General features: G+C 48.9%; 1 protein-coding gene across 1 annotated transcript in view; it reads left to right on the forward strand.

Annotated features, from left to right (window-relative positions):
* LOC144752376 (butyrophilin subfamily 3 member A1-like) overlaps positions 1 to 12,841 on the forward strand; it is a 493,909-nt gene that overhangs the window by 373,421 nt on the left and 107,647 nt on the right. Inside the window, exon 26 of the mRNA XM_078640312.1 lies at positions 11,578 to 11,604. Within this exon, the coding sequence (XP_078496438.1) occupies positions 11,578 to 11,604 (27 nt within the window). The remainder of the gene's footprint in view (positions 1 to 11,577; positions 11,605 to 12,841) is intronic.

The following is a 12,841-nucleotide window of genomic DNA, read 5'->3' on the forward strand; positions in this document are numbered from 1 at the left end:
CAGTGCAACACTTACTTGCAGCCACCTACGGTACCATGACCCATCTGCCCTCACAGCAAGTGCTTAACTCACAGTGCTTTAGGCTGACTGACACTGCCCTGCATGCTTTCCACAACCAACTGAAAGACTGTGCCATAGTTCACTTCCTCTATCGACCATGGATCTTGCATGAGACTACAATGTTAAGATATGCATATAATTAATGTATTGTAGTCAGATTGATGTATATATTGTCCCACAACTTAGCAAACAAGAAGAAGTATAATATGTACTGTTTGCTCCCCAAGTAACTCAATCCCATAGTACTTTTAATGTAACTGTACCTGTTTATTTGATATTATTAAAGTCTTTTACATTTTATGAAAAAGAAATACGCAATGTAGACAATCTGTTCTTAATGTGTGCTACCTGCAATATCTGATGATCCTTCTAATAGCTGTATTTAAGCTGTACAGGACCTGGGAAACTGGCCTGACAGTGCCTTATTAATGTCTGAATCTTGTTCAGGGGATTTCCCATGAATCCTTTTTCTTTCAGAGACATTTCCATATGGATCTAGTATTTTTGAACATAAAAGTGATATGAGTTGTTTCAGTAGATTAGAATGGAAGAAAGAGCTAGAAAGAGCTCCCAAATAAACAGAGAAGGACTTAGTATATATTTATATACATACATATGTATGTAAGTATGTGTGTGTGTATATGGTATTTCAGTAATGTAAACCTACCCAGAAGTCAGCTGAGTACTGTACAGGGGTAAAGGAAGCAAAAGGTCCACAAGAGATAGGACAGGTAGTTTTGGTTGAGGTTTAACGTAGTGTTCTTTGAAAGGGTGGGTCTTCAGCTCCCCTAAATTGAAGCATCATTGGGGGGATCCTGAAGGATATGCAGCTGTTGTTCTAGATCCTGGGAGCATTGATTGATTGGGTCTTCAGCTCCCCTAAATTGAAGCATCATTGGGGGGATCCTGAAGGATATGCAGCTGTTGTTCTAGATCCTGGCAGCATTGATTGATTGGGTCTTCAGCTCCCCTAAATTGAAGCATCATTGGGGGGATCCTGAAGGATATGCAGCTGTTGTTCTAGATCCTGGGAGCATTGATTGATTGGGTCTTCAGCTCCCCTAAATTGAAGCATCATTGGGGGGATCCTGAAGGATATGCAGCTGTTGTTCTAGATCCTGGCAGCATTGATTGATTGGGTCTTCAGCTCCCCTAAATTGAAGCATCATTGGGGGGATCCTGAAGGATATGCAGCTGTTGTTCTAGATCCTGGGAGCATTGATTGATTGTGTCTTCTGCTTGTTTTTCCTTTTTACACTTTTTAGTCTGAAGTCTGATGATGTCTTACCGACAGGTGTTTGCGAGAACCACCAGATACAGTGATCTTATCTGCAAGATAAGTGGGGTTGCTGGTCACTATGGGCCTAATTTAGATCTTGGTGGAGGGGAATACTCTGTCTCAATCCTGCCAGTGATCCCGTTCAACGTATTATGATCCCATTATTCCCTATGGAGATAATAATACGGCGGACAGGATATCCGCCTTGCTTATGAATGAATATTCCATCCACCAAGATCTAAATAAGGCCCACGGCTTTGTGAAGGATGCAGCTTCTATTGAAGATGGTAAGGCAGACAAGGGGTGCCAATGTAATTCCGTTAGGATGAACGGGCATGTCATCATATTTCTTCAGGCTCTGAATGAGACATGCTATGGCATGTAGGATGTCCTTATAGGCTGCCAGTGTGGAATCTGGGAGGCCGTAGAGCAGGGTGTTACCGCCATCCAGCTGCAAGAGTAAAAGGGCTTGAACAGCAGTTCTGAAGTCGCTTACTGAAAGAAACAGTTTCAGTCTCTTTAGAAGAGAGAGCTGTCTTTCTTGGTTCTGGTAACATGTCCCAGTTTGTCCAGGGTGAATACAAATGATTTTATAATTAGTGAAAGTTAACTTTCGAAGTGGGGGGGTGGAAGTCACAAAATTCGACTTTGCAGAATTCCACAAAGTTTTGTAACAACTCTGTGAAATTCTGTGGAGTTCCCCCAATGGGCGCAAATAAGCACGTTGCGCTGCGATTTAGCATTGGAAGCAAATTCTACCAGCAGCCTTCTGACCACGAACGGTTGTGACTGCCCGTGTTAGAAAAATCTCACTGGGTGTCCGACTAGCAAATGGAAAGCATGCCAGGGGGTTCCAAATCTTGCTCATACTCGACAGCTTACCATTCTGGTGCGGCATGCGAGAAAAGATTCAGCCACACATCGATTAGCAAAATTTGCAGGAACTACACTTTACAAAAGTAACTGAATATTTCACCCACCTTTAGAACGGAGCTGTGAAGGTTCACATCATTGAGCCCGGTTTGCAATATTTCCTGTTTTTTGTTCTGGCAAATAACAAGAATTCTCTCTTGGTTGGGTTGCGCTTCTGATAGGGGCTGGATAAGCAGGTTTGGATGTTTGAGGCGCTGGATGTCTGAATCCGAGGGGACTTTCGAGTAAAGCTGTGAGTCATCGGGATGTTGGTAAATGTCGATGCTGCCTTCGGTATATTGATGATTGTCGATGCTGCTATTGGTATATTGGTGAATGTCAATGCTGCTATCGGTATGTTGGTGAATGTCGATGCAGCTATCGGTATATTGGTGAATGTCGATGCAGCTATCGGTATATTGATGATTGTCGATCCTGCTATTGGTATATTGGTGAATGTCGATGCTGCTATCGGTATGTTGGTGAATGTCGATGCAGCTATCGGTATATTGGTGATTGTCGATACTGCTATCGGTATGTTGGTGAATGTCGATGCAGCTATCGGTATATTGGTGAATGTCGATGCAGCTATCGGTATATTGGTAAATGTCGATGCAGCTATCGGTATATTGGTGAATGTCGATGCAGCTATCGGTATATTGGTGAATGTCGATGCAGCTATCGGTATATTGGTGAATGTCGATGCAGCTATCGGTATATTGGTGAATGTCGATGCTGCTATCTGTGAGTAGAGCACCAGCAGCTGCATGCTCAAATCAGGATTGGAGAGGAAGTTGTTTTTTAACGCACTGACCGCAGCATTCAGATGTGCCAAAAACCAGCTGTTGTTGCAATAACGATACCCTTTCTATTCTTGATTATCTTCAGGAGAGCGGGCTGGTGCTCTCTGTCAAAGGCCATCGGTAAGGAAAGAATGAAATGAGGGCATTAATTACTCTTAATCAGGATACGGAAAATAGCATCAGCTGTCATTAATTTGCATTCTCCGTGGTGCATCTGAACCTAAAGCATGGTTTGAGCTCATCTACTGTGTCATTGTCTTCCATGAAGAGTCTGAGCTTTCTTAAAACATACGATGACTTTGGGCAGGAACGGTAAATTGAAGAAAGGGCAGAATTTATTCAGATTCTCTTGATTCTTGAGTAATAGTGATGCCTGTCTGATTTTCAGACAATCTAGGAGGCTGTTTCCAGAGACACAGAAGGGCTGAGGAATCCAGTCAGGTGTGATAGGACAACAGGTCCATGGAGCTGGTGGGGTGGAGGTGAGTGAGTGCAGAGAAATGTGAGGAGGACAGGGCCTTGCTAATAGTAATAAACAGTTCTACAGGGATGACTTATTTGACTGAAAACCTGTATACCTTTAAGTACCAGAATGTGTTTTTGTGGTTCTGGTCTTTCACAGTGTGAATAAGTGATAGTTCAATCTGTTTCACTTTCTCCACCAAAGAAAGTTGAAACATGGGGGGGCGCTAGAGGGCGCACTGCTGAATGGCCGCACCTGCGTGAGGCTCCAGCAGCCTGGCATACCTATCCGGTCATTTATCCTCCTTTCCCTGCTCCCACCCGCCCGAAAATCCCCACGGGGGCACGGCTGAAGCCACTGCACACTCGGTGCAACTTTGGTGACTCTACCCCCTCGGAGTCCGGAGTTACAGCCTGCGGAACCCCCTGGCTGACAAGTGACTAGACGCGGCGGAGCTAACAGACGGCTCCGGGATCTACGCGGACCCGAGGCTTGCCACGAGGCAAGTGGGCCTCTAGAGCACAGCGAGAGGCGCGGCCTGTACCGGCGGTGGGGCCGTGCTCTGGTGCCCGCTTTGGAGGTACGTGCAGAGCGCATTGCTTGCGCAACGGGGGCGAAGGAGGTGCGGTGCCCCTGCCGGTTTCGCTACACTGAGAGCCCCACCGCTGCGGTGATAGGAGAAATCTACTGGCGCCATATTGGACTGGCGGCGCCCGCCTACGGAGAGCCTGGGGCTTCTGGCGACCTGGCCATAGACGGTGCCCTTCACAGCCTGTGGCCCTGATTCCTGCTGTGATACTGCTGAGCTGGAGACCCCTACAACTTAGTACTCCTGGCTGGGACCTCGAGGCGCTGCGACTTTAACTGGACTTCTCGCACCTGTCCCTTGGGGACCGATCCTTTGCTGATCTATCCGCTCTTTCACAGAGAGCCTCTCTCCATACCTCCCCTGCGCTTCCCCCGCTGCCTGACGCCTCGCTTGCTGCGGATACGCCACTACACGACAATTAGTGGTGTGGAGATACTACCTCCTTCACTCACGTCTTTCAGTCTGCGGTGCGAGTAGCGCCTAGACGCAGAAGCTTCATATTCCACGTTGTCGACATGGGGAAGCCGGACAGTCGCCAACCCAGGCTGCAGTTTGAGCCTGCGTCGCAGAAGAAGACGTCGCGACACACAGGAGACGCGATACAGCCCCGGAGCCCGGTCACGGAGGCCTCGACATCGGCCCCGCCGACCCTAGATATAGCCACCATACTGCAGGAGATGCGCCAGGGCTTTGCAACGGTGGTTGACAAAGTGGATGGTCTCTCATCTCGAATGGACGGGATAGTCCAAAAGATGGATGTGCATGAGGAGCGCATCACTGAGGTGGAGCGCAGAATTTCAGACAATGATGACACCACCGCGGCACATGACTCCCGCCTTGCTAGAATGGACAATGTGTTGAGAGTGATTGCCGCCAAGAATGAGGAGTTGGAGGCTAGAAGTCGGCGGAACAACATTCGCGTCACGGGCATTCCGGAGTCGACCAACACGGGGAGGATGGAGTTGTATATAGAGAGACTGCTTACAGCGGCAGTGGGGGCAGAAGCTCTTTCGAATCAATTTATAGTGGAACGTGCCCATCGCTCTCTTGGACCCCAGCCCAAACCTGGTGCCCCGCCGCGACCCATAATAGCACGCCTGCTCAACTACCGGGATCGTGATGCGGCCCTCCGGGCAGCCCGAGCGAACCAGAATCTAACATATGATGGTGTGCCTTTCTCCATTTACCCTGACTTTACCCCGGTGGTTCAGGAGCAACGGCGGAAATTCCTTGCGGTCAAGAGGAAACTTCGGGACCTGAACATCGACTATGCTCTCTTATACCCGGCCAAGCTGCGGGTCACCCACCAAGGTACACAGCAATTCTTTCTCAACCCACAACAAGTCGAGGACTACCTTAAGACTTAAGACTTTGCCTAAACGACACAGGAAACCTGCAGATGCTGAGGACTTGCATGCATCTGATCCCGAATAATCACTGGCCGGCTCCCTATGGTGCTTGATCCTGTGCACAACTGGGTCATCCTCGCTCCCCTCTTCGCACGGGGGGTCTCATCCTGCTCTGCGGTGGCGGCGGATGCCCCCGGGGTGCCATGGACGGGTGATGGACTGCAGGTGGCAATGTATGCCGGGCACCCGCCCCCCTTACTTCCTCTCTGCTCCGGATGGAGGCCCCACGGGTGGACTTGTACGGAGTGGGAGGACTGGGGGTGGTGTAACGTGCGCCTCGGATGACCCCTACTGGGTGTTCCCCAATGACATTGACTTTGGTTCTTACTTGTTTATTGTTTCCTAGCATCGTTTTGCTATGTGGGTGGGGGGTGGGCCTGGGGCACTGGCGAGTTGGGGATGCTTCAGTGGGTGGGGGGTGGTGGATGGTTTATCTGATGGCGTGGATGTGTACTGAGCGTGATATGGCTCCCTTTAGAAGAGCCGGAATGTTTTGCTGTATCTGGTTGACTACTGTGCAATGTTTTTCTTTCTTTGGGTTGGGTCCTTTTGTTGGGGCTCTTGGAGGGGCGGTGGGTAGGGGGGTATGCCTAGATTTCTGTTGGGGTTTTGGTTATAACATGTGCATGTTGGGGTTTGAACTCACCTCTCTGCCCTGTGGAGGGCTTCTTATTGGGGGCTGGGAGACATGGGGGCGGGATGGTTGTGTTGTGCGTTGCCTGTGGTTAAGACATGTCACAGGTGGTGGGGGCGCTCCTTCAGTGCTCCGCTCCCTGATCCTTCTGCGTGTCACTGGGCCGATTCGCCTGGGTGATGGCCTGTTTATTGTTCATGGAGACCTGACCGTTTTACTTGCCTTAATCCTGTATTCATTGTTTTGCACTTCTACATGGGGGACACACGTTTGAATGTGATTACTTGGAATGTGAGGGGGCTGGGAGACCATAGGAAGAGACGACAAGTATTAAGTTACCTTGATCGCCATAACGTCCACATTGCTTTTCCTGCAGGAAACGCACTTTGCACCCCACAGGTCACACTCCTTTGGAAGTAGATGGGCCTCCCACAGGGTCTTCGCTAATTACTCCTCATATGCACGTGGTACGGCCATTCTGGTTAAGAAGTCTGCACCGTTTCGGCTTGCTGGATCCATGGCCGACCCCCAGGGGCGGTATTGTTTATTATGGGGCAGACTGGGGCACATGACGGTGACGCTAGCATGTTGTTATGGACCTAACGCGGATGACCCACAGTTCTTCACTGCTTTATGGGCTGCAATAGTAGAGACGGGACCACAACACCTCATATGGGGGGGGGATTTCAATACAACCCTGCACCCACCTCTGGATAGGTCACACCCCGCCCCCCACCATTACACCAACGGGCGAGAAGTCCTTCGAGCTACCATGACCGGTAACAATCTCATAGACGCTTGGCGTTCACACTGCGGGTCTAGCAGGGAAGGTACACATTTTACAGCGCAAGCGAAATCGTGGGCGCGTCTCGACTATTTCCTCCTGACCTCCCATCTGTACACCTCACTGGTTCACGCGTCGCACCTCCCCAGAACATATTCCGACCACTTCCCCGTTTTTATTGCATTGTCCGGCTCTGAGCTGGGCCCCCCAGTGACGGCATGGCGTATGCAGCCCTCTATGTTATTAGACTCGGCCTTTCAGGAAGAGCTCCGGGATGAATGTCTGGATTTCTTTAAACGCCTTTAAGGCCACACTCCGGGGCTTATGTATTTCAAAGGGCTTTGGGGTGCTCAAGAGCATACTGAATAGATTACGCGGTCTAGAAGCTGACCTACGTAGCGCAGAAGACCGCCTCAGGGCTGGCCCTGACAGCGCAACCCTCGCTACCATACGTGACAAATTGTCGGAGTACTCTGAGGAGGCTGCTCGCGAGGTAAAATTCAGGAACGAATACTGGGTGGCCAGGCGCTATGGAGAGGGTGAGAGACCTGGGAAGGCCCTGGCGGCGACGGTTAGGCTAATGCGTTCACCAACTGTTATACTGGAACTAGACACGGCTGAGGGGCTGGTGCCCAGGGACACCACACAAATCATGAACGAATTTGTGAGACACTATGGTGCGCTATACTCCTCTACCGGGACTGGCGAAATCACACTAGACGACTATTTAGCGGATGTCTCCTTAGGATGGCTGAGTGATGCGCAGAGAGCCTTTTTGAGCGCTCCGTTTGAATTGGATGAGGTCAGAGAGGCTATCATGAGTATGAAATCGGGCAAGGCCACCGGGCTGGATGGCATCCCTATTGAATTTTACAAAACATTTATTGAATTCATGGCGCCAGTGCTGCGGGAGGTTTATGAGGATGCGCTAGAGGTGGGTCATCTCCCTGCCTCCATGAGAATTGCCCTCATTACATCCCTGCTCAAGCCAGGTAAATCTGCTGCTAGCTGCGACTCCTATAGACCGTTGTCCCTATTGAATTGTGACGTGAAAATTCTTGCGAAATTGGTTGCAACACGCATCAGCCTCCTCCTCCCTGACCTGATACTACCGGACCAAGCCGGTTTTGTCCCTGGCAGGGCGACGTCACATAATCTTCGTACCTTTTTTTCGGTCTATGACTCCATCCACGAAGATCTGCCAATGGCTGCCGTTTTTTTAGACGCCACCAAGGCATTCGACTCGCTCGAATGGGACTATGTGTTCAAAGTTCTGGAGCGAATGGGATTCCCGCTTATCTTTATTTCTTGGATTAGATTGTTGTATACGCGTCCTGTGGCCAGAGTCCTCATCAATGGGAAATTATCTTCGGAATTCCCGATCTCCAGGGGGACAAGGCAGGGTTGCCCCCTGTCCCCACTCTTATTTGCTATAGCCACTGAACCCCTAGCTGCTAAACTGCGGCAACATCATCGGGACAGTGCTCTACGCTGTTTTCAGAGACAAATACTCGTCTCTATGTATGCCGATGATATCACCCTTTATGTCCGCCATCCCAGCCACAACCTTCATCCCATACTCCGGGAATTTATACGGTTTGGTGCCCTTTCGGGAATCCAAATTAACTGGAGTAAGTCGTGTGTCTTTCCCCTTACAGCCTCCACGAGTCAATTTCCGCTAGAATTCCCGCTTGCCTGGTGTACGGGGGACTTTAAATACCTGGGTATACATGTGGAGAAGGGTAGAGAAGAGCTGATCCGTGCTAATTATGGCACGGTGATGGACAAGATCCGTGACAGTATATCCAGATGGATATCACTCCCCCTTTCCATGGCCGGGCGGGCCTCATTAGTTAAGATGGTAAGTTGCTCCGACTGGTGTGGGGTGGGAAGACACCTAGACTCAAATGGGAGATCCTAGTTCGACCATTCTCGCAGGGAGGCTTCGGTATTCCTGATTTTGAGCTTTATTATCAAGCTGCTCAAGCCCACTACGCATACTTTTGGGTGCATCAGCAGAGATATATGCCTCAATTGGCGGCTGAACACTGGTTGGCCCACCCGACTCCCATTGAAGGCGCGCTCCATTCCCAAATTGAAGGCAGAGACAACACTCCCACCACGGTGTCTAGCACGGTCACGGCCTGGAAATCCATTACTGTGCGGCTTAAGTTACAATTCCTGTATGCTCCGCTATTACCACTGACCTACCACCCACAGCTCCCGCTCCTGCAGGAAGTTGGTTTTCAAAAACTGCTGAAAAGCATACATTTCACTACATGGGGAGACTTGTATCGTGATGGCACCTTCCGTACTAAGGACCAATTATACGAGAGCATTCAGCCGACACCCCTAGACCTGTTTTATTATATCAGGCTCAGACACGGACTGCAAGCCATCACACCTGACTTCCCCTGTGAGCCCCCGGTGCTTCTTCCCCTACAAAACATGCTGCTTCGCGACAATCCCAATAAACTGGTGTCCACACTCTATAAATCTGTCCGCGATAACACGACCTACACTGCTCTACCCGCTAGGCACAAGTGGGATCAAGACTTAGCCTTGACTCTTACGGATGCACAATGGGACTTTTGCACGCAACAGACCGAGCGCATATCCTCCAATAGCCGTTATAGGATAATTCACTATAAATTCCTACACAGACTGTACTATACTCCAGCGCGCTTACACAGATTTCAGCTACGGCCTACAGACACGTGTGACAGGTGTGGGGATCCTGGGGCTGACTTCCTTCACCTTGCATGGGGGTGTGCCGAGGTGAGCAGATACTGGACCCAGGTATTTCAAGCACTGTCTACAATGATACATGAGACGATAAGTCCGTCCCCATTGCTGGCCCTACTGGCGTATGTTGCTCCACTCCAGGCGGCTCACCGCAAATTTGTGGCACTGGCTATGCTTCTGGCTAAACGCAGGGTGGCCTGTAGATGGGGGAGAGGGAGAGCGCCCAAGTTTAAGGATTGGATGAGCGACATGGTATACTGCCAGGAACAATTGCATACTTACTCCGAGCTGTTGCCACCCGCTTCCAGGCCTACTGATATTTGGGCCCCATTACAATGTTATTTGATAACTGACCCACTGGAAGATGACAGCGCTTGAGGTTGGGATAGTGTAACACTACAGTGCCGCTTTATGGCCCTGCATTTACAGTTCTAGGCCTGCATGTCGGGCTGGATGTACTGGCCTCCCCCCACCTCCCCCCCCTGCTCCCCCCCTCCCCCCCCTCTCTCTCTCTTCCACCCTCTCTCTTCCCCCCCCCCTCTCTCTCCCCTGCCTCCCCATTTCTAGGTTCTCACCGATCGCTCTCACTCCCACAATGCCACTCAGGTGATTACCGACCTCCCACCTATGACAATCACGCCCGCCATTAATTTTAATTATGGGCTTTTGGCTTTGCCAGCTGCGTTCCTCCCACGGCCTGATATACCCGCTCGCACGCACGGTATGCGCCCCCCCCCCCCTGGGTTCACCTAGACCCTGCACATGTTAATGTTGACACTGGGTTTCGAAAAAAGCAAGACACATTGATTTTACTGTATAGAAGCTGCACTTGTCATTTGGATGCTATTGAATGTCGCGATTATATTCACACCCATGTACCATTGTCAGTCCTTGCTCTTTATATGTGCATTGATAGCGGCCGGCCTCCGGGTTGTTGGCGAGACGCTGTGTACTCCTGACAGTGCTCAATAAATGTTTTGCACCAAAAAAAAAAAAAAAAAGAAAGTTGAAACATGCCCACATTTCACTTTGGGGATGTCTGTGATCCCCTCTGAGGAAGCAAAAGTGAATTGAGTCACAATTTAACAGTCTGCGTTTTTTAATGTTTCTTTTATCTCTGTATCAGTGTTCCATTTTCGAATGTCGACAGAGAAGTAGTCTTGAACAAGAGTGTCCAATTTAGAACCTTGTCGTCCAGATCCATGCCAGATCCATGATTTTTACATCCTGAAAACCTGGCATGGATCCAGTCTTCTTAAACCAATATTGGACACCACTAAGTAAAATTGTAATATACATCGGGTCTGACTTACAGTTAAGTTAGTTGGTAACACAAAAACTCCAAAGAGGAAGTCGCCCTAAATCAAGAGCGGAATCCTTTTGCTAAATTTCCTCAATCATAATGTTTGCCTGGTAGAGGAACCTCCTTTGGCAGATCACCCTCCACATTTAGGAATTCCACAAAACAAACACAATCCGATACCAGCAAACTTTAAACCAGACCCCTAAACAGTAATTATCATATAACTATGCCAATATCCAGCTCTCTTGGAATATCATTGGACAGCCCTATATTAGAGCATTCTGCACTGTAATCCCACAATCCACGGAACACCAAGAACTATATAGAATGAATTGTATCTTTCACTTGTTTGTATTTTGAAATGCATGACGAGAAGCGACACAAAACCCGTGAACAGCATGAAATGCCAGCACCCGACAGGCATATCACAGTGTGAAGGTGCTCCACGGTCTCTTTCAGACACACGGTACAAAGAACTGGACTGAAACACTGACATTTTAGAGCTTTAGAAATTGGTTTATCAATAATTGTTTGAAAAAGTTGAATTTCTGGTTATGTAGTTTATAAAAGTAATAATATCATCTATTTGTTTCTAGACTGGAGATGGGCCCGCACATTTGCAGGTAATTGAAGACCTTCCTTTCAGGAATTCTACAACCCCAATGTGCTTGATGAGCTCTTGATATTATGAATGAATGAGCATGTGAAACCACAGCAGGGTCTGGGAACGAGAAATGGAACATCTGCTTGAAGGGATGCCTGCATCCACATCTGCAGACCCCCTGAGGTCTGTGCCAGCCTAGTCTGTTATTGTCATGTATCAACATGTGTGACGCGCTGCTGGATATATCACTGAACAGTTATCATCATGAGCCGCTCCTCTGAGGGTGTGTGAGAAACAATGAGACCTTCTTCCTGAACAGCCGTTGTACAGATGTCATGAATGTGCAGCCTCCTGGAGGTCTTTGGGAGAGAGAAGACCTTCCTTTCAGGAATTGTACAACTCCAGTGTGCTTGATGAGCTCTTGATATTATGAATGAATGAGCAGGTGAAACCACAGCAGGGTCTGTGAAAGAGAAATGGAGACCTTCTGCCTGAACAGCTGTTGTACAGATGTCATGAATGTGCAGCCTCCTGGAGGACTTTGGGAGAGAGCGGGAACATCAGTCTGAGCAGGTATTGTACAGGCATCTGCAGGTGCAGCACTTCTAGGGGTCAGTGACAGAGAAAGGAAAACCCAACATGATCTGCCATCAGACAGGTGTGAGCATCAGAAACCCCTGTCAGAGTCCAGAGAGAGCAGAGCCTCTGCCTGTGTTGCACCTTCATCACCACCACAGCTGAGGGGGTTTCTGGGAGAGGGGACATCTCTCCCTGATCTGGTATTATACAGACACCCGCGTGCAGCCCCTGCGGTGCTACCTGGCCCTGATCTTGGGGGACGTCAGCTTTAGAAATAGAATGGGCTTCAAAAGCACCTCCCACAGAGTTCCTTGTAAGTCCAGCAGTTTTCATGCAACAATAGCAATGTCAGAATAACGCGGGTGATTCATGTTCCTGCTGTAGATAATGAAGTAGTGCAGAGGGTTAATATGCCTGCTGCAAAGAACGTGTACTTGTGCAGATCACAGAACTGTAGTTTATGGAGATAGCTCAGTGGGTTACTACTTTTCTCACAGAAATCCTTTTGTTAGTTGCAGTTCATTAGTTACAATCCTAAAATCACACAGTGGCCTATAAACTGTCATCAAAGAGCTGCATGTAGACAGCTTGGTATAGATTAGAATTTTTTTCCCCAGTCTCTCATTATTCTACTGTTGCTAAAAAATAATTTGTTTAGGTGGAAATACAGTCTTATT

The sequence above is a fragment of the Lissotriton helveticus genome, chromosome 5_1, assembly GCF_964261635.1.
Source record: "Lissotriton helveticus chromosome 5_1, aLisHel1.1, whole genome shotgun sequence".
NCBI classification, from domain to species: Eukaryota; Metazoa; Chordata; class Amphibia; order Caudata; family Salamandridae; genus Lissotriton; species Lissotriton helveticus.